This window comes from Stenella coeruleoalba (genome assembly GCF_951394435.1).
Source record: "Stenella coeruleoalba genome assembly, chromosome: 4".
Classification (NCBI taxonomy): Eukaryota; Metazoa; Chordata; class Mammalia; order Artiodactyla; family Delphinidae; genus Stenella; species Stenella coeruleoalba.
Window position 1 is genome coordinate 130,734,517 of NC_137149.1, and position 23,154 is coordinate 130,757,670.

The 23,154-nt window shown below is 39.5% G+C and overlaps 1 protein-coding gene across 3 annotated transcripts in view; it reads left to right on the top strand.

The window, feature by feature from the left end:
* SLC39A8 (solute carrier family 39 member 8) overlaps positions 1-15,432 on the top strand; it is a 72,595-nt gene extending 57,163 nt beyond the window's left edge. For 2 of the 3 annotated variants that reach the window (XM_079919682.1, XM_079919683.1), the window contains 3 exons: positions 11,183-11,390; positions 11,591-11,775; positions 13,897-15,432. In XM_079919682.1, the coding sequence (XP_079775808.1) occupies positions 11,183-11,390; positions 11,591-11,775; positions 13,897-14,046 (543 nt within the window). In that variant the 3' untranslated portion in view covers positions 14,047-15,432. The remainder of the gene's footprint in view (positions 1-11,182; positions 11,391-11,590; positions 11,776-13,896) is intronic. The other variant, XM_079919684.1, reaches the window with a different exon arrangement.
* The last annotated feature ends 7,722 nt before the right edge of the window (positions 15,433-23,154 follow it).

Here is a 23,154-nt window from a genome sequence, read left to right on the forward strand (position 1 = left end):
TTTGTCGTTCTCACCCCTCACTCTCCACATACAAAGTAGAGATGCTCTGTTTTTCTAAACTGTTGAAATATAGACCGGGGCCGGCTACCTCTTCAGAGAACAGGGTTATTTCTAACCCTCTGTTGCTCGCCTTCTTCTCTACTGGCAGACTGCCTGTTTCTTAGTGGCCCGCCTGTGGTCCTCATCACCTCTTCTGTCGTGGTGACTGTGGTTGGTACTTGCTCTTGTCCCTCTTGTCACCTGTCACCCCTTGCCTCTTATCACTTTCCCAGACTTCTTGCTCTAAGAGGCTTGCGTTTCTAGATCTCTGCCAATCAGACAGCCTGCCCTCGTCTTTTGCAGGGCTCGATAGTCAATCACTTGTAGTACACTTCGTGGGATCTTCTTTATTTCAGTTCTTTTCACATAATTCATGTCAAATGGTAATTACAACACAGGCAGCTGCTGCATGGCGTTGGTTCCTCTACCACATCCCACCCTACTCCTGTTTCCTCCTCTGAATTATTCTGGGAGACTTGATGCTGAGCAATGTAGATATCCCTGCCGTTGGGGAACCCCATTTTTCAGGAGCCCCGCAACAAATTTCTCCAACTTAAATGAAAATTTAACCAATTTCCTGGTGCTCTGACTTCCTTTAAGGCTTCTCAGTAACAATGAGAGTTGTGTGGGCTGGGGAGTACATCATGTAAGCTTTTTCTAAGAAACGATATCCTGCTTCTCAAATGTATCAGAGCACTAATGCCCTCCTCCATCTGTAGTAACAGTAGGCATCCTTTTAGAGAGGCGTAAGTAGTCCATTAGGGTAACTGTAAATACTTAATTAGTATATACTCTAAGTTCCATTGGCAAAATAGTAACATAATTTCTTGAAAACCCCTCAGATTTCTCCTAAATTATTTTTATCAGGACAGTAAAATGATATGGTCCCAACTGCAAATGAAAGACAATTATTTCAACTCCTAAAGAGCTAAATAACTTCAATCACCTCTCACAGAAGGGATGGAGGGAAAGGAAACAATTTTCAAGCTTTCGGGAAATTATTATTTTCTCGTTAATGGTTATTTTCATTGGCAAAGAGAGTTTTGAAAATAGTTATGAGGTTTGTCTTGAAACCAAATGACTAGAGACTAAGTGCATTTGAATTATATTTGGTTATATGCATTAAAGATAAAATTAATTTCTCTTTTCTCATATGAAGTCTGATTTTGGTTATAGCGAGCTGAGACTGACCCTTAAGGGCTAGAGGAAGGACAAAGGAACCACCAGCTATAAAGTCCATTGAAATCTCTTGAAAATATAGCCATAAAAGCAAAGCCCATCGAAATTTTATATTTGTATAGTGCCTTTAACTCTTTATATCTTTGTGTCTATTTAATCCTTTTTGTAAGTTTTCCTGTTCAAATATACATGATAGTATATGAAGAGTCTGTGAGTGTTGTGTGTGGAGTGAGCATTTAACTTTGAATCAGTCGTGTCCTTTCCAGAATGAGGTGGCACTTTCAAGGATAAATAAAAAATAGAAAAAGGGCAGTTTACAAAACTCTGGGCAAGTTGTGGGTGAACCACAGGGGAGAGTACAGTAAACCTGGGGCTTGAAATGGTGGAGCAGTTAGCAATCTTATGTCCAAAGGGAAAGGGGAAGGAAGAAGCTACTAGAACTGGGAGGGAACTAATCTTGGACAGAAAGCCACTGTTCAGTGGAGCAGTGACCTTTAATTAGGGACATAGCCAGCCTAAGTTGCCCCTCAAGGAGGGAGCCTGGGGGATAAATTAAGCAAACATTGGGATGGCCAATGAAAGATACCAAGTGACATTTATAGTCAGGTCTTCTCGCTCACTTTATTACTGAGAGCATCCTCAGTGATAGGCTCTTAAGAGATTTAATGGAATAGAATTGTCTTCATATTCTGTGCCTTTTACAAGAGGTCCATCTATATATTTTTTCCAGATCTCTGCCAGCAGTTTCCAGTTTTGTTTTTTGAAAGTCTCTGATCACCTGGCCAACTCTTTTAGCACCCACCCATGAGTTAGAGTAGATGTATATCTCAGGCCATTACTTCTACAGGAAGTTCAACACAACACTCAAAAGTTCTGCCCACTTGGAGGATTTATCTTTATTGTTTTAAGTTCATTGTGAGTAAGATTGTATAGCTGGTTGGTGCTGGAACACTCACTATTCACAGTTAACTGGCTATAGGAAATGCCCCATGTAGCCTTATTGTTGTTAAGGGGAAAGAGATGAACTATGAGGTTTAGATTATGAGAGTCTGAATCGACTGCCATTGCAATTTGTGTCTTCAAGACTGGTGTGGGCTTGTACTCGTATATACAATTTAATGATGGAATGCTGGTGGGAACAGCTGATTTATGGCTTGCTGGGAATGATCTCAGGGCCACTAGATGTTCCATGGGCACAAGGTAAGTCTCTAGAAGGACCTAGGAACAAGCAAGGAACTGCTTTTGAGATAAAGAATAGTTTATGGCAAAAAAGGTCATGGCTTTAACCTAACATCTTAAGGGTCTGCACTGTGATTCTCTGATCAGGGATTGCCAGAAGGCTCCTTTCAGCATCTCTGTCTGCCACAGATTATTCCAATTCCACTGGCTCTGCTGGGTCCTAAGAACCAACTGGCAGGAAAGCTTGCAATATAGCCTAGAGCTTGCAGAGTGCTTTCATGTTCTGGGCTTCATTGAAAATTGAAGCCCACCCATGGGCAACCAATGTCCCACTTCCCCATACTTTGAATATATGAAAAACCCAATTAAATTCCATTTTTGGGGGTCTGTTTTTTATGGCCACTTCCAGTACCAGTGATTCTATCAGGATCCCAATGGGAAACAGATGGATTACTCAGATTAGAATAATTTGAGGAAGATTTATTTATAAGGTGTGAGTGGGTTATAAGAGTAGCGCATGACCCAGGGACCAGTAATGGTAAAGTTGTTACCACCCCTGGGCCCAAAGGATGGCGAAGAAGGAGCAGTTACTAGAACCTGGGAAGAGAGTTGTCTTGAGAAGAGCTGTATTCTCCATTTGAGGGTCACTGACAGCTTGAGGTGACCACACAAAGGGGTATCAGAGGAATAAGTACCCTGACTTCTCCTTTCTTTCTCCCCCTAAGCTCCCTCTGGGGCTTCCCAGTGGTCTATCTCAAATGGAAACCAGAGGATAAGAAGCCTGTAGCAGTGGCCCATTCAGGAAAACAGCTTCAGGACAGAGAGCGGGGCGAGAGCGTGGAGAGTCATTCTAAAAGGGCAGAGGGGAATTAATTGTCATGGGCCTGAAGTTTGAGTTTGGACTATAAATTCCAGCAACATGGAATTTGCTGGAATTTATAGTAAAATAAACATCTTTTATTTATATTTCTGTCCTCGGTTCCTAGCACCATTCCTGCCTGCTTTAAAATAGGTGTTTGGTAACTAATTAAGGAGCCTAATCCCAACACCTCCTGTGTGATGTCGAGCAAGTCATTTATATTCTTAGACAGTCATTCTCCTCATCTCTAAAATTAGGATACTACTATCTGTTCTGTTTTACTCATGAGGATGTTGTAAAGGTCAACAGGAAACGAAGACACTAATATATGCCAGTGCTTTGTAAACTGTGAAATGCTGAATATGCAAGATACTACTTTACATCTTAGAGATTCCTTTCTTCCTATACCAGTCAGTTATCTGACTCATATAAACTTACTAATTTAGATTGCATACATTTCACAGTGGGTTTTACCTTCTGGCTAATTAACCTCCTGACTCTTTCATACACCTTGAACTCCAGTAGTTGAAAGCTCAATAGCTTTCTTCAAGTGTATATTTATGTCCAAGCTCAAGCACCCTTGTTAAAAGTTTTCCTTGTTTATTTTTAACACGTGTCACTGCACCCTCTCACTTCTCTAAAGCTCTTTTTTGGGTAGATTTACTTTTTCTCCTATTTTCTCCAATCATCTTGATCAATATGCTCCTGAATTTATTCAAGGATCATATGTGAGCAATCTTCTGTCTTGCACACTTTTCTCTTAGGCAGTTTTTGTTTTTCTTCCTTTTAATAATGCTGTGTTCATCTGTACTTTGTTAGGTAAAATGATCTGTGTGACACAGTAATAACTATTCACGGAGCACTTAGCAGTTCATAAACATCTTATTTAATCATCACAACAATCCTATGAAGTTAGTAGTAGTATTTTCTCCATTCTACAGATAAGGAATCTGAAGTCAGATTCCAAGTAATTTTTTTTTAAGAGCAGTTTTAAGTTCATAGCAAAATTGAGAAGAAAGTACAGAGATTTCCCATATATCCCCTTCCTCACACTTGCCTAGCCTCCCCCATTATCAATATCCCCCAGCAAGTCAGTACCTTTGTTACAATTGATGAACCTGCATTGACACATCATAAGCGCCCAAAGTCCATAGTTTATAGTTCACTCTTGGTGTTGTACATTCCATGGGTTTCGACAAATGTGTAATATAGCCACCATTGTAGTATCATATAGAGTATGTTCACTGCCCTAAAAATTCTCTGTGCTCCACCTATCCATCCCTTTCTTTTTCCCCAGCTCCTGGCAACCACTGATCTTTTTACTGTCTCCCGTTTTGCCATTTTCAGAATGTCAAATAGTTGGAATCATAGAATGTAGCCTTTTCAGATTGGCCTCTTTCACTTAGTAATATGCATTTAAGATTCATCCATGTCTTTTCATGGCTTGATAGCTCATTTGGGGGTGTGTGTAACAAGATTCCGTTGTCTGGATGTACCATAGTTTATTTATCCATTCACCTAATTAAGGAGATCTTAGTTGCTTCCAAGTTTTGGCAATTAGGAATAAAGGTGCTGTAAACAACAGGTTTTGATGTGGACATAAGTCTCCAACTTCTTTGGGTAAACACCAAGGAGCATAATTTCTGAATCATATGGGAAGGGTATGTTTAGTTTTATAAGAAACTGACAAAATGTCTTCCAAAGCGGCTGCACCATTTTGCATTCCCTCCAGCAATGAATGAGAGTACCTGTTGCTCCACATCCTTGCCAGTATTTGGTGTTGTCAGTGTTCCTGAGTTTGGCCATTCTAATAGGTGTGTAGTGTTATCTTGCTTTAATTTGCATTTTCCTGATGACATATGATGTCATATCCTTATCTGCCATCTGTATGTCTTCTTTGATGAAGTGTCTGTAAAAGTCTTTAGCCCATTGTTTAATAGGGTTTTGTGTTTTCTTATTGTTTAGTTTTAAGACCTCCTTGTATATTTTAAGTCCTTTATCAGATGTGTCTTTTACAAATATTTTCTCACATTCTGTGGCTTGTCTTCTCATTCTATTGACATTGTCTTTTGCAAAGCAGAAGTTTTAAAATTTTAATAAAGTCCAGGCTATCAATTATTTCTTTCATGGATTATGCTTTTGGTGGTGTATCTAAAGAGTCATGGCCATACTCAGGGTCATCTAGGTTTTCTCCTGTGTTATCTTCTAGGAGTTTTAGAGTTTTGCATTTGCATTTAGGTCTGTGATCCATTTTGAGTTCATTTTTGTGAAGGGTGTCAAACCTGTGTCTAGGTTTATTTATTTATTTTTATTCATGTGGATGTCCACTTCTTCCAGTACTATTTGTTGAGAAGACTGTCTTTCTCCATTGTATTGCTTTTGCTTCTTTGTCAAAGACAAGTTGACCGTATTTATATGCGTCTACTTCCGGGCTCTCTATTCTGTTCCATTGATGTTTGTCTACTCTTTCATCAGTACCACACCATCTTGATTACTGTAGGTTTATAGTAAGTCTTGAAATCAGATAGTGTCAGTTCTCCAAATTCGTTTCTTTCCTTCAATGTTGTGTTAGCTGTTCTAGGTATTTTGCGTTTTCATATAAACTTTAGAATCACAAAATATCCACAAAATAACTTGCTGGGATTTTGACTGGGATTGTACTGAATCTATAGATCAAATTGGGAAGGACTGACATCTTGACAATTCTATGTTGAGTCCTCTAATGCATGAACAGAATAGTTTTTCTTTGGTTTCTTTCATTATAGTTTTGTGCTTTTCCTCATATAGATCTTCTACATATTTTGTTAGATTTATACCTAAGTATTCCATTTTTAGGGGGTGCTAATGTAAATGGTATTATGATTTTAATTTCAGATTCCACTTATTCATTGCTGGTTTATTGGAAAGCAACTATTATATATTAACCTGTGTCCTGCAACCTTGCTATACTTGCTTATTATATTCTAGGAGCTTTTTTTAAAAATTCTTTTGCATTTTCTACATAGACATATGCCAACAAAAACAGTTTTATTTATTTCTTCCCTATGTGTGTATACCTTTTATTTCCTTTTCTTGTCTTATGTTAGCTAGGACCCAAGTAACTTTCCAAATGACACAGAGCTGTTATGTAGCAGAGCCATTACTTAATCTCACACCCATTTTGTGCCAAAGCCCATACCCTTTAATCATTAAGCTAGCTAGCATTCAGTGCCCCTTTCTTTAACTCTCACCTCTCTTTATTTGCAGCCTCTTAAAATAATATTTTATTGTTTTTATTTATATTACATTCACTTCTCTTTTATGGGCATAGATTTTATGTTCCTTTGCATACAATTTTCAGCTCTTGTTTGTTTACTTATACTTCCTTTTGCCATCTTTGTTACGTTTTTTGAAGTGTTTCTACTTTCCTTTTTGACGTTTTTTTTTTTTTTTTACCAGAGTTCTTGCTCTGCAAAATTCTTTCAGCATGGGATGTAGAATTTGAAATTTAACTTTCACCTGCAGTGGTTGCTCACTTTTACCTTCTTATCAAGAAAATATATAGACAATAAACCACAAAACCATTTTTATTAATCATGACTCACCTTGCCTCCTCCAATGCACAGTGAGGTCTGACAGTGCTCATGCCATTAACTTAACAAAAGAAGTTGCACTTAGTGGGACAATACACCCTCTTTTTAATGCAGACCAAACAGGCCAGGCAGCTTGCTTCTTCAGCTTTACCTTGTTCGATGATGATAACTCCTGAGTCATCACAGGTTCACTTTTCCCTCTCCTGAGGTTCTCACCCCATGGCTTTAATGTTTTGTTTTCTGAGTATTGAAATAATATATAATAAGTGCAAAAAAAAAAAAAAATCCGGGACACCCATAAAAGATAAAAGAAAAACACCAAGGATTATCCACAGTATTATCTCCTAGGGAGAACCATGATTCGCATTTTTGTATATATCTTTCCAAGTATGTTTGTGCTTTAGACCATCATGAAATTATATTAATAACTTTTACAAAAAGGTGCCCACTAGACATGTTATATATATATATATATATATATATATATATAAACCTCAATGCTATGTTTTGGGCATCTTTACATGTGGAAAAATAAAATATTCATCATCTCCACTACTCTGCATAGTATTTCACCGCAGCTGTAAGCCATATTTATATGATCTGTGTCCTATGCAGGAGAGCTAAATTCTTTTTTTTTGCGGTACGCGGGCCTCTCACCGCTGTGGCCTCTCCCGTTGCGGAGCACAGGCTCCGGACGCGCAGGCTCAGCGGCCATGGCTCACGGGCCCAGCCGCCCCGCGTCATGTGGGATCTTCCCTGACCGGGGCACGAACCCATGTCTCCTCATCGGCAGGCGGACTCTCAACCACTGCGCCACCAGGGAAGCCCCTCGTCTTCCTCTTTTGATTTCTCTTCCTTTTCCTCCCAACTCGTGCCACTCCTCCTTCTCCTTGTGTCCCTCTTTGGTCTTCTTCCTCCTTGCTTAAACTCAGACTGCTCTGCAATACGCATACCTGCCTTCTTCCATTTGATTTCTTAGTACATTTTTTCCTTTTACTTTGTGCTTCTTCCCCTCCGTACTTGTGTTGGGATTCTACTCAGTGTCCTCTCTCCTCTCATAACTTTGTTCCATGCTATTCTTTCCCCCCCTATTCTGATTAGTCTGCACTTTGCTTTGACTTTCATTTTCATTAATTACTAAGGTGAGCAATGTTAAGAGCCTTGCTGATGATTACACAGTAATTCTTGTCAGAGCCGAGCGAGAACTTGGTTCTCCTGGACCATCTAGTGATGGTCTTTTCACTAGATTGAGTTGCCTTATCCTGGCTGAGGTTAGAAAGAGCCTCACATTTAGTATACAAGTCAAACAAGGAAGAAAGCAAGCAAGCAACAACAGCAAAGAAAAATAAAAAATAAAGGGAAAGAGAAGAATAGTCCCTAATTTAACTAAAGGGACTTGACTTAATTGTCTCTCTGCACAGTGACTTTGTTCCAGCTGAATTAAAAGAGAACTGTTTGTGAATGTTTGCCTTCTTTCATTTGTTCTAAGACTATTAAAAATGTATAACTGTCAACCTACCCAACAGTGTCATTTGAGACCTAAGATTATAAGGCTAAAAGGAAGCATAATAAATAGAGTCAGTAATATCTGTACTCAGAGGTAAGAGAACCATGCCTGATATATTAATTTAATTTCTTTTTCCAATTTAAAGGAGTTTGTGTACAGACTCTGTACAAAATATCAGGCAGTCAAGACTTGGTCTTATAATCTTTCCCCTAAATCATCACAAGTAAATAAGGAAATTATAAATATGTGATTAGGTAAACCAAGTTGGAAGAGAGAAACAAGGGGTCTTATTAAATGTATCTTGGCAGTAGGTTTTTGCAAAGCCAAGGTCACTTCCTCTGTGGCTTTTTCTCATGACTGCCTTTGTTTCTCTTTTGGCAATAATTGCTTCCTGATCCGGAGCATTTCTTATCCAAGCTACCCATTTGACATGAACTAAGTCACTGTTGTTTATTATGTTGTGCATTTAAGATATATCAATTAATTAAATTAATTAAACAAGGAGACAATTAAGCTGAGGTGGCTGTAATGTCATATACAAGCAATCCAAAATCTAAGCCTGTAAATGTCTCAATGTTACAAAATCAAAACCTAAGGACAATCCATTGCAAACAGCCATCTAGGCTTTAAGCCGTAGCCAGTCAATAATTTTCTTGCTTTGCTTCCGTCTTTCTTCAGTAAAAGTGTCTCCCTGAGCTTCCTGTCCATGGAATGCTCCTAACCACTTCTGGTTTGACACTGCCAGATTGGAACCCATTCTTGATCAAATAAGATCTTAAACTTTTTCATTTGCCTCAGTTTATGTTTTTAACACTATACAGTAAAAAGACCACATTTGAAAACCAGATGGAATTCTTTTTATGCGGATGAGAATTGCCTTTTAAAGTAAAAGGAGGTTAAATACTTATTCCAATGTTGCTTCCAGTGTTTTTGAGAGAAAGGGGGTATTCTCCTTGCAAATTGCCTTCAGACTTTATCACAAACAGGAGGTGTTCCCTACCCCCCACCATAAGTTTCGAGTAGTAGAACAGTTACTAGAAAAAGCACACTTCTTTCTTTTGTATCCCTAGGAAGTTCACCAGCCTTTCTGTGCTTTAGTGTCCTCAACCATAAAATGATGGATAATAGCAGTACTTAACTCATAGAATGGCTCTAAAGGAATGAAATATCTAAATTGCTTAGTACAGTGCCTGGCACATAATAAACACCATATGCCTTTGCTGTTACTGTTTCTACCGCTACTAACAGCTAGCAACTACTACTGACAATCCTCCCTCCTTTCATATTAATTTAAGAATTTATTGGCTCCAGGGCTTCCCTGGTGGCGCAGTGGTTGAGAGTCCGCCTGCCGATGCAGGGGACACGGGTTCGTGCCCCGGTCCGGGAAGATCCCACATGCCGCGGAGCGGCTGGGCCCGTGAGCCATGGCCGCTGAGCCTGCGCGTCCGGAGCCTGTGCTCCGCAACGGGAGAGGCCACAACAGTGAGAGGCCCGCATAACGCAAAAAAAAAAAGAATTTATTGGCGCCAAGTGACTTTTGGCTGTGTCTACAAACAAAAAACATCCCTCAAAGCTGAAGATTTGTCACTAATGAAACAGTGAAAAGATGTGTGGCAGGATCTACCTTCAATTCTGAAAGGAGGTCCCCAAACAGTTTTGAGCAATGAAGTGACGTCAGAGTACACGCACAACCGCGCACATGATTGCTCTGAAGGACGCCCTTTTCAGCTGATATATGTTGCACATTTTTAAAAGAGTCGGTCGTATACTTTACATCTTGTTTCTCCAAGGTAAATACGCTTCTTGAAGATAGAAGCTGTATTTTCCACTTCTGTGCACTTTGCATAGCATACAGTACACTGTTGTACAAATTGCAGGTGTTCAATAAATATGTTGATTAGCTGCTGAGGTAGAGTTGCAGGAAGGAGAACTAGGAATAAAATGTTCTCCAGTTAATTGAAAATTGCTTCCCTGCTTAAAAATGAATTTGCCTTTTATTATCTTTTTCCACAGTTTCTGGAAGATGTTACAGTTGGCATTTGTCATTTGATTTTATACAATTTTGTAAATTTGATTGAAATTTGAATTCTTGCAAAGGGTCTGTTGTAGGGTTTTCTATTTTTATTATTGTTTCAAAGTGGAAAGAAGTGTTGTGTAAAAGCAAGCCTGTTCCAATCACACTTCATGGAATTTGTTAAGAGAATCATTGAGATTTAGAGCTTGTAGGGACCACGTTGTTACAGCCTAAACATGCAGCACACTACCTGAATACCGTGGAAACTTAATAAGTCATTGAAAAATAAATGAACCATTGAGTACACTCTCTTCACTTCACAATTGAAGAAACTTAGGCCCAGATTCCTTGCCCGCAGTCACACAGTGGCATAAGATAGATTAAAATAAATGTTCCTTGATATCATCATGCTTTAAATATGGATCTCACATTTCAATTGTAACATGGAAGAGACTTTAAATTTAGTCTTTGACAAACTTCTTTTACTTTAAAGAATGTGAATAAATCAAATTCTTGGTTAGTATCAGTTACACTTTAGGAAGGCAGTCGTAAGAATTTGTTCATACAAGTCGAAAGGATTGTTTGAAGGTGAAACCAAAGCGAAATGTTTTTCAAGTGGTTTGTTCAAGGCCTGTCAATCTCTTTCTTTCCTTTCTCCCTCCCATAAGTTTTTTTCTGTTTTTATGTGATTAGGGTTTCCTATCTACTATGAAAGACTTTCTGGTGGAGACATTTGTCTTTCTCAACACATAACACATCCACTTCTGTGCATCGCTTAGACTTTCAAGAAATATTGGTGGTATCCTGTTGACTGATTTTCTGTTATTTTGCAGGATGGAAAAAAAGAGTCAAGCTCATGTACCTGTATGAAGGGGCCGAAGCTCTCAGAAATAGGGACCATTGCCTGGATGATAACGCTCAGTGATGCCCTCCACAATTTCATCGACGGCCTGGCCATCGGGGCCTCCTGCACCTTGTCTCTTCTGCAGGGACTCAGCACTTCGATCGCCATCCTGTGCGAGGAGTTCCCTCATGAGTTAGGTAAGGGACTCTGCTCTTGTTCTCCAAGTCCAGTGCTTCTTGGTTTCAGGGGAGGGAGACGTTTCAGGTGACACACTCTTAAAAATCCTGCTGATGCCTCAAAAAGATGGAGCCCTTTTTTAGACAATGATGATTTTCTTTTATTTCATCCCCAAATAGGAAAGTAACCCTACTCACTTGATGTGTTCTTCTTCTTTTAGGGGACTTTGTGATCCTACTCAATGCAGGAATGAGTACTCGACAAGCCTTGTTATTCAATTTCCTTTCTGCGTGTTCCTGCTATGTTGGGCTAGCTTTTGGCATCTTGGTGGGCAATAATTTTGCTCCAAATATTATATTTGCCCTTGCTGGAGGCATGTTCCTCTATATTTCTCTGGCGGATATGGTAAGAAATTTTAAGATTTTTATCTTGTTTTAATTTAAATTTGGAATGACACATCTGGGTTATGAATTGACTAAGGGTGACCTTTTGCTTTCCACAGTGTGGAAGGCCTTTCTGTTGTAGTTTAAAATATTCCTGGTCCAACAGATAACTCTTTTTCAGTAGTTTGTACTAATAGTGATTTGAAAGTGATTCTCCTTGATTGTTTGATCTAGGATCTCATTGACAGAGGATGAAATGACTTATTTTTGCTGAAGGAGAGATATCTTCCCGGGTGTTTGGCCTTGTGGGTAAAGCTTGTATTCTATAGTATGTCTCCATGGGACTTTCCTCTCTTCTTTTGTTAGGATGTCACATTCAGAAGGGAATAACTTGTTAAAGTAAATAGCATTTTGTTATTTCAAAGTTCTGAACAGTGAGAGCCTTTTTTGAGTTAAACTAAAACTGGTAAATTAAAATTGAACGGTATTTACTTGGGACGGTATATATTTGTATCTATGTTTATGTCTATGCTGTGTCTGTCTTTATGTCTGTGTGTGTGTAAGAGAGAGAATACCAATGGTCCTGTGCATTTTCAAATAAATCGTGGACAGCTTTCTAGAAAATGAAAATGTGCTAAGTGGATGCAACTCAAGGAATGTTTCTTTTGCATTTGGAACTGAGGATGTATTACATACATAATTTAATAATTTAATGTCCTTCATCTGCGTTCTTAGTTCCAAATGATAACTGTCTAGCTCTGTTCATTGTTCTGTGCAGGCCCTTATAAGTGCAAGGATTTCATCTCTTAGAACCATCACTGCATTTATGTTTTTCTTCACAGAATTAATGGCTCATAGCATATTTTATGCTAGGTCGTCACTTCTCCTTTCTGTAATGTAAGAACCGTATCTATTAGAGTTATTCAATTTAAAGAAATAATACTAATAAATGATGCTGTATATACTTACGTGCTTTTTTCAGAAAGCATACTTGCTTCTTTCAGAGCGGTTTCATAAATGTCATCCATTTTATCCCAGTAAGTTTTCTCAAATCAGGCAGGTGGATTGACAGTGGATTCTGGAGACCTCTTGGATGCTTTGGGACAATGCACCGCTGTATGCATTGCATGTATAGCAAATCACTGTGTGTATAGCAGATCACTTTGAAATATGTTTTGAAATGATGGCATTTACAGATCTCCTCATGAAGCCTTTTCAGTAGAAGTTATATGCTGAGAAAGGATAGCTTTTAAGTACAGAACTTGGGGTTTTAATTGCTTTCACTGCAATAAGATTGTTTTAGTCTTCAAGAACAGAGCACAGTTTATTTAAAAACCTCATGATTTTGCAAGCAAAAGGAAACAAATTGAAGAGAACAGGAATTAAATATATAGTGATTTCTAAAAATGTATTTAATCAGCTACTATTGATTGATATTTTTGTATCAGGCTTGGAAATTGTGGACCCTGGAGGGAGCAAAAAAGGCACAGTCCCCATGTTCCTGGGGCTTCTGTCTACAAAGAGGGGAACCTGAAATTCAACAAGCAAACAAAATCACACACATGATTACATAATTACGAATAAAAAACTGTGAAATGAAAGGAAAAACAATATATATGCTGAAAGATGATAATAAGGGAACCTAAATTAGGAGGGCCTAAGAGAAGCCTTCCGAGGAAAGTAAGATTTAAGCTGAAACTTCAAAGATTTAGCTCATTGAACATTTTGAGGGAAAAGCATTCAGATAGAGGTTTTGGTGGGTGTGAAGATGTTGAGGATGGAAAGAGGCTGGATGCATTTGAGGTCCAAAAAGAATGGTGTGGACGGAGCACAGAGAGCAAAGAAGAGAGCTGGTGGGGAGAGAGAGAGAGAGAGAGAGAGAGAGAGAGAGAGAGAGAGAGACATAAAATGAGGTACATCCCATCCCACTGTATTGACTCACTTGGGGAACACTATTTTCGTACTTTTCTTCTTGTTGATATCTAGTAGGGCTGGATATCACTGTTATGCTCTCTATACTAAAACATCTAAACAACTCAGAGAAATGCTCGTCCCCTCCCACCTCCACAGGAATCTATCAGTGACAGTTTTATGTTCTCCCACAAGATGGCAACAGTTATCTAACAATATATCTTTCCTCTAGTTTCCAGAGATGAATGATATGCTGAGAGAAAAGGTAACTGGAAGAAAAACCGATTTCACCTTCTTCATGATTCAGAATGCTGGGGTATTAACTGGATTCACAGCCATTCTGCTCATTACTTTGTATGCAGGAGAAATTGAATTGGAGTAATGGGAAGTGAAAGATGGTGTTGTTAACGAAGGCATTTAATAAATAAAACAGCTCCTATTTGGTTAAAAGATAATTTTGTTTTCAGCTGTAGGTCAAGAAAGCTGATTGTTGGTTTTCTGATCTGTGACATAGGCCATTATTTGTTGTTAAAAATCCTTCAAAAAGCTTTTCAGTTCCAGCCTGAGAAGCCTGATACATGAGGTATTTGTTAAATACTCACTTTTTTTTATGTTTCATGCACACTAAAAATCATCACAGAGCAAGAAACGACGCATTCTATAATCATTTTGACACCAAGACTTGGAGAAAAATACAGACTAGGCCATATAAGCCTTTGAACCTCTATGGTTGTATCAAATGTTCAAGTAGTTTCAGAGTGGTTTTCTTTGAATTAATTTGTTTTAGTGCTTTCACAAGCAAGTACACAGATACAAATGATTCCAAGGCCTTAGTGAACCCAGGAGAGAAAGATTGCTCATAACTTTTGTTTTGTTTTATATTTCAGTTACGGACTTCTAGGATTGTTTTGGAAACCATCCTGAAATAATATGAATTTTGAAATCAGTAAAGTTTTGTTAGCCCTACTAAGTCCAGACTCAGTGTAAACTCCACCAGATTCCGTAAAAAGCCAGAATTGCTTTCTTATGACTTACGTTATGGTTGTACCATGGCAAACGGCAGAACAGTATGTAAAACTGGTGACAACAACGTTTCAGTATCCAATGTGTTTGCTTGTGAAGGTGAAGAAAATGTTCGTTTACAGAAAGAAATTGAATGTAATTTTAAGCAATTTACTTTTAAAGATGAACACAACTATTTAGCAGAGGATATTTTAAGTAAATGCGAAATAACAGCTGGACGGCTGTATGCCAAAGACTGATTGGCTGGGAAATCTATGTTCCTTATGGGTGATTGAGAGACATTCAGAAAATACTTCTTTTGTGTTCAGCCTACATTTTTCCTATATTGTATACCTTGCAAAATAATTCCACACACCATGGTTATTTTTCTACCCTTTATAAAAGATAGAGCCTGTTTATTCATTTAGGAGATACAAAAAGTTGGTCTATAATTGAAACTTCTAACCCCAATTCACACTCCCAAGTCGTTTAAGGAAAGATGATTTGACAGTGAGGAAAATGATTGAAAGAAGCCAACAATGATCTCAGGAATTATATTTTTCTACAGACCATAAAATGATGTCACATAGCAATAATGCAGATGGGATGAATATTTAACATGTATGTTAATGTACATTTCACTCTATGACTGACAATTAAAGAATATTGTTTGACCAAACAGTAAACACCATTGAATCCATGTATTGTGTCATTCGTTATTCATTTTAATATGTATTTTTTGTGTGACTTCCATGTACTTGGTATTATGAGGGAGAGAAATAGCTATGTTTATTTCAAAGATATTCAGCAAATAAATACTGTAAATATTAATCATTGTTCATTAAAATCAGTAAACATAGAATCTATTTTTATCATTTCACCTGTTTACATTCAATCTTTTGTTTTTTGGTCTCTCCCCTTGTGGAGCACAGGCTCCGGACGTGCAGGCTCAGCGGCCATGGCTCACGGGCCCAGCCGCTCCGCAGCATGTGGGATCTTCCCGGACTGGGGCACGAACCCGTGTGCCCTGCAGCGGCAGGCAGACTCTCAACCACTGCGCCACCAGGGAAGCCCTACATTCAATCTTAAGAAATAATCTTTACCTCTTTAAAGCACAGATTGTATGTCTGGGTTAAGAAGCTATTTGCAACATGATATTAAAACAAGATAGTTTGGGCTTCCCTGGTGGCGCAGTGGTTGAGAGTCTGCCTGCCGCTGCAGGGCACACGGGTTCGTGCCCCAGTCCGGGAAGATCCCACATGCTGCGGAGCGGCTGGGCCCGTGAGCCATGGCCGCTGAGCCTGCACGTCCGGAGCCTGTGCTCCGCAAGGAGAGAGACCACAGCAGTGAGAGGCCCACGTACTGCAAAAAAAAAAAAAAAAAAACAAGATAGTTTAACAAACTCTCATTTGGTGTAGATCAGCGTATATGTGGACTGTCTGGGTGCTTCATGTTACTCTCTCCATGTGTTGATCTTTTGGCCATTTTCCTCAACTCTGAGGAGAACAGAGGCAATAGGGTATGAAGACCAAAAAAGCAAAACAGAAAATTTCTACTTATTAGAGGCTATGGTTCCAGGTAGAAGGTAGGATATGGGAAGCCGTGCTTAAATTTAAATTATCCTAGATAACAAAATGTAAACCTATCAGTCAACATACCTTATCCTGAGACATTCATTATACCAGTTGAATATTTTATAATTTCAGGCTTTAAAGATGCTAGTATGGCAAACCAAAAATGATTTCAATGCATTATATGGGCGTGTATACTTTTATTTTTGCGTTATTGAACTTTATAACAATGATTACTAATTTGGCATTTTTTGAGTACTGAATCAGACCCTGTCTTAGTCTGTTTAGGCTGCTATAGCAAAATACCACAGACTGAATAGGTTATAAACAACCAAAATATATCTCTTACAGTTCTGGAGGCTGGAAGTCCAAGCTCAAGGCACAGGCGGGTTTGGTGTCTGGTTTGTAGATGGCGCCTTCTATCTGTGTCCTCAGGTGGTGGAAGGGCAAGGGATCTCTCTGGAGCCTCTTTTATAAGAGCACTAATCCCGTTCATGAGGGCACCACCCTTTTGATGTAAGTATTTCCCAAAGCCCTTACCTCCTAATATCATCATCTTTTGGGGGTTAGGATTTCAACATATGAGTTTTGGGGGGACGTAAACATTCAGATCATAGGAGACCTCTATTACCATACTCATGTGGAGTAACAACCAACCCGAAGAATCTGAAGACCCCAGGCTCACAGCGACAGGTTATTCTCATGCCCACGGGTCTGATGAGCAGATCCAGCCTGGGCTCTGCTGGGTTGCTCCACTTCAGGCTCATGTCGGTTGGGCCAGTGTAGTAAGAGGTGCTGCAGAGTCAAGTGGCAGATAGACATGCAATTCTAACGCAGGAGGAGAGTGAAGAGTGCAAATGGGTTCAATCTACCCTATGCAGATTTATTATTTCATTTTCCTTAGAAAATATCTAATACAAATTCACCCAAAGTTTCCAGAACTACTTTCATGTTTGAACTTAGTATTTAATACCAACTCCTTTTTATGAGAATATTATTGTCTTTCCCTTACCAGTGTAAGTTATTGTGTGTAGATGTATGGATGTCACACTGGTTTGCTGTAAGTCAGGATAATCTGTGTTTCTTCAGTTTGCAAGTCTGACCCTGTGAGGTTCACTTCTATAGCAGTTGCTTAGCAGTGCCAGTGTGAGAGTCCAGTTGTATAATAGCCCCTGAATAGCATTTCATAATGACCTCTAGATGTTTAGTATTTCCAACCTACCAACCCAACATCTAAGAGGGTTTCTTTAACTAGGAGCTTAAATTTTTGAAAAATGAATTAATTGTGAAGAACCAAAGAGCGCTCTGATTTACCAGGTAATTAGTGTAGGTGTATTAACAGAACTAATTATTGATGGTCTGTGCCAGGGGAACATTAACTACCAATGTGTCCTCCATGCTCTGATTGGCATTGTCTTCACTTTGTTTCTTAACAGTAGGCTACCGTGATTTCCAGACTCCCTCTGTTTTATTTAAGGTCCATCACAGTACAAGAGGTTGACAATACAAGAGGTTCTAACTCTGTGATAAATAAATTCCTTAGCACTGATGTTGCTGCATCTGCTTTCTCACTGACACTCTGCCTTCCCCCAACTGTGGGTTGAAATACCTGTGTAAGATTGCATTGCCCTTAACTTCCTTTCTGTGCTGAGTGCTCACAGAGCCTTCTCTCATGGTCATTTAACTCCTTATACTGGAGGCTCCCAATCAGGGACTTTACTAGTAAAATTTCAGGTAAGCTAAGGCAGCGGGATAAACTGAAAACTCCAAATTCCTGTTCCATTAATTCTGAGACATTCTTGAGGAACTTACAGCTGTGTGAAAAGGAAAATCGTCTGTTGGAATCTGGTAAGGCCAAGAAAATGCCAGCATCATTGCATTTAGGATTCGCTAGCATAGAATAACAGGCATGTAAACATGTTAGGTTCACTTTCCTTCCTATAAAAGGAGTGTGGAAGAAGCAGTGCAGGGCTGGCATTGCGGGTCCTTGGTCATTGGGAATCCCGGCTCCTTTGACTTGTAATCTTTGGCTTCTGACTTTAAGATTACTTTATATGCTAAAGTGTTTGCTAGAGAGATCCCACCTAAATTCCACATAGCAGGAAGGAGGAAGGGGTAGAAAGGCAAAAACTTCACACCTAGCTCTTCATCCCCCTTAAAGGAGCTTTCTCAGAAGTAATATACAGCAATCTCCACTTATAGTCACGTATCAGATTTAGTCACAGGCCACACCAACTTGCAGGGGAAGCTGGGAAATGATGCTTTTAGCTGGATATACTACCACCGATAAAGTCAGGGTTCTGTTTCCAAGAAGAAGCGAAGGATGGATATTGGGTAGCAGAGTGACTGTGTCAGGTAAAGACAGGCTTGCATCTGGTTCACTTGGGGAACTTATCATTCTAGGTGGTTCTGACACAGCCAGCTCAGGGAACTGCTGCTTTTAGGGATTCTCATGACTTCTTTCAGATTAATTCCTTGATACTTTGACCATTTTAATTATACTGGGCCACCTGACCAATCTTACCTTACAAACAGTATTGTTCATACACACTTGTACTTTCTAGTTTCTCTGTCGCAGCCTGTTGTATTATTTATTTACCTTGAAGACATCTTGTGTTTTTCACAGGACGGTCTACCTTCTAAGGAAACAAACAAACAAAACCAGAAACCCCAAAACAAAAAAGAAACCTCTTTTTTTCTATGGACGTTCATCTTTCTATTTGAAACTCTTCTGATTATGGGGCTCAAACCCAGAACTGTAAAACTAAGTACTGTCAGTAGAAATTGGCAAAAACAAATTTAAAAAGTCATTTGTTTTTTTCCTCTCTCGTTATGGGTCATTACAGCTATGTAGCATAAGCTAAGTTGGATCAGAAATGTTATCTGATTTTTGTAGATAATTAAATGAGCTACTGGTGGCACCAAATCTTACATCGCTTAGTTTGGATATATACAGCAAGAATATTTTTCATGGTTAGGGCTTGCATGTTTTAAACTTTATATAATGGTTTAATTCCTGTTGCAGTGGTTGTGCATGGGAGCCCAACAACTGTTTACACCTATCTGTGGGAAAACCCCAATAGGGCAACACGTGGATAATTTATGACCATGCTTGTGGTCACCAAAGGGATGTTTGATCAGGGGTCATGGGAGAGAAAAATAAAGATGAAATATTTTGAATTACAGGGGCAGGTCTTATAGGAAGAATTCAAGTCAGAACTATTTCCCTCCCTCACAAAGCTGAGGAAGTTTACAAAACCTGTCTCCTTCTGGATTTTGTGGTAACTCCATCAGAAGGCCCTGCAGACAGCCCAGGAGGGGCCACTGCAGTTATGGACACAGTGGACTGGTGTCTGACTCCCTTCCTGGAAGCAGAGAGACTGAGAGGAGGCTGGCAGGCGGCTTTGGAGGCCACTCTCGCAGGTGAGAGGTGTTTTGCATTCAGCTTGAACTTCAGCCCTAGAGTTTGTTGGGACAAAGGACACATGAATATCCCCTTGGTCTAGTGTGATCTAATGGGAGCTGAGAGATCTGGTCTGGAACAATTTAAAATCGTGTGTAAGAAGGGTGCCATGTTGAGGACAGAGAAGGTCGGTACTGAGTGGACTTCTAGAAAAGCCAAGGACTGAATTTCGTGGGACAACTGGAGAATTAGGATACATCATTGGGGAGGAGACCCTCTGAAGAATCCTAAATGTGCCAATAAGAAAAAGGGTTAGCTTTAAGTACTCAGACAGCTTTAAGTCAAACCAGACGTCACGGAGTCATATTTTGACTGTACCCATCAAGTAAGAACTTTTCTGTGCCTCCTTTCCCCGGGTCTATCAAGGCACTTAACCCTTGTGGCGCCAGATGCCATGTTAGCAAACAGGGGGAGTAAGAGAGAAGAAAGAAAAGGATTCCTTCCTAAAAGTCGTATCTTTGAATAAAGGTTGAAGTACTGATTGGTATATTGGACTGGATACTTTCAATAATCGACCTGAGACTATATATATTTTTTAATTTTTCAAAAATTTTTATTGAACTATAATTGATTTACTGTGTTGTGTTAGTTTCAGGTGTACAGCAAAGTGGTTCAGTATATATATACACATATACATTCTCCTCCATTATAGGTTATTACAAGATATTGCGTATAGTTCCCTGTGCTGTACAGTAGGTCTTTATTGGTTATCTATTTTATATAGAGTACTGTGTATATTTTATGATCTGAGACTATATTAAAGCGATTGTAGGACTTTATATTCCTCCAGAGTTTTGTGTCAGAACAGTCATTGTTCCAGATCAAGTTTCATTCAGGGGTAGAAAGGCTACCTGGTCCCATCCCCCAAGCAAGTGGGGAATAAAATCAAAGTTGTTACTGGTTTACCCTGAGAGAACTGCAGGTCAATATATGGATTACACATGCACTTTTAAAACAGCCCTGTGAAATCGGTTCTAGTTTTAATACCAGGCACGGCTGGGGCTGAGCCCTTGCAGAGGGACCATATGCTCTGGGTGTGTGGTTGGAGCAGAGTGTGACCAAAGTCCTCCCACTCTCACCGCTGACCCCATGCAGCACCTGCAAACAAAAGGAGAGCCCCTTCCTCTTGCTATATCCCCCAGGGCTCTCTGGTGAGAAAGTTCAATGTGCTGTTCACTGCACAGGAGAGATGCTAAGGGAATTCTGTTAGGGCAGAGGATGTATTGAAGGGAGAATCTGGAGCTGAGAGGCAATACATTGATAAGTGGCACACAGAGTGTGACCAAAATGACATTCTCTGTGATGATGGGACTTTGTGCATTTGCTATGTTTGGGCCATAAATTTTTCAATTGCACAGAAAAGAGATTCACTCTCCGCCCTTCTGTATCCTGCTCTTTGTCTCAGAGGACTGACCTATGTGGACCTCAAAGTGTTTAGACAATGGGGAACTTAACAGGGGATTGGAGGGAGAAAGGAGAGTGAGGGTAGGGCATCAATTTCCTTGACTATCTTTCCACTGGGTTCCCTTGGGCTGTCTGTTGCTCAACTGAAGGGCAGCTCCTCTCCAGAAATCCTTCTCCAGAACTATCTTTGGTTCTGGAGATCCAGATCTTCTACTCTCTGTGGTGAAGGGCCACTTTCTTATTTTCAATTTGCCACAGGTTGGTACTTTTGTAAATAGAATGCAAAGGAATTACTAGAAAAATGAAATAAAATTTAAAATAAAGACATAATCAAAACCATTTTTATTATGGGAAACATCAGACATACAATTATTTTATTGAATTGCTATTGAAAATTATAAATGCTTACTCAATTTCTCTACCTAGCTCATCTAACCAATAGTTGCTGGACCAACACCAGTCTATGGCTCCTTTCCTTTGCTTCTGGCAATTACGCTCTCTCTATCCCTTTGACCCAGGGGTAGTAACCGTTCTGCTGCAGTTTGCCCTAGATTCATGCTGGGGTTTCCCCAAGTCCCACTTGAATTTTTTATAATTAGATCATTTGTAAGTAAATGGACCTGTCTCACCTTATCCTAGTTTGAGTGGGCCATTTGTTTTTGTTGTGACTGACTGATCAGCAGTTGATGTCTTATTGTGAATTCGGGGGAGAGAGTAAGACACTAAAGTGGGTAAATGGAAGTAGAGTTAGTATGATTTGAGAGCAAACTGAAAATTTGTAGGTACTAAAGATGATTGGAAAATATGCATTAAATGCTCTTAAGTTAACTGGATGGAATTAGGTTAGATTAATTTGTATGAGTAACTATTCAAACAAAGAAAAATATCTAGGATTTTTGAGAGACTAGCTATGAAGTAGATTTATACTTCCGGCAGATACATATCTTTAAAATTGATAAAAGATCCCAACTATTTATGAGGCAACAGTTCCTTAAATATCACTTCTTTTAAAACAAAGACAGATTCTAGGTGGGGAAGAGTGAATATATTTCTATAAATGCTTACTGAATAAACAGTTTGTGACTTATGAGATTTTTTCCCATGTAGATGTAACATATTCCTTCCCTTAAAATGTACTCTGGGGCTTCCCTGGTGGCGCAGTGGTTGAGAGTCCGCCTGCCGATGCAGGGGACACGGGTTTGTGCCCCGGTCTGGGAAGATCCCACGTGCCGCGGAGAGGCTGGGCCCGTGAGCCATGGCCGCTGAGCCTGCGTGTATGGAGCCTGTGCTCCGCAACGGAAGAGGCCACAACAGTGAGAGATCCGCATATCGCAAAAAAAAAAAAAAAAAAAAAAGTACTCTGAATTATTATGAGGCATATCTGAGTGATAAAACAGGGACCCAGCTTATAACCATAGAGCTGAGGGGAGGCTCCTCCTGCTTGCAGCAGACACCTCTGAATAATATTTTTCCTTTGGGAGTCATTCTGTTAGCCTTAACGTTGTTATTCTTATAATGAAATGTGGGATTGTTAATGAACTTAGAAACACTGATTTTGGAAATCTTAGAAATTGTTGGGAAGGTATGTCATATACATTTTTCTCCTTTCTCCACCTTTGCTTTTTGTCTTTCAATAAAAAGTCTTTTAATTTGCAAAAACTAAACCTCAGAATTTCACGTAAGCATTTTATAGAAGGACACATGGGAGAACAATCACCTGTGCTATCATAGCGAGTCCTTGGTGTTTTAGGGTGAAAAATGTTCAAAACATTTTAGAATAGTGAATATTAGAGACAATATTTATAAAATAAGGGTGGAGTTGCCCTCTACCTTTGCAGTGACAAAACTGGTGAAAGTGATATTAAATTACCAACATGTTTGGAGTCAGGGACTTCTGTTGATTTTCTTACTCACGTTGACTCTGCCTTTCTTGTAATGGCTTCATTCTTCCTCACAGAATCTGGCGGCTCCATCCTCAGTGGTTCCAGAGGGCCTTCCAACCACTGCCCACCCCCCCGTGCCCCGCACGAGCTAGGAGGTCACCTAGGCT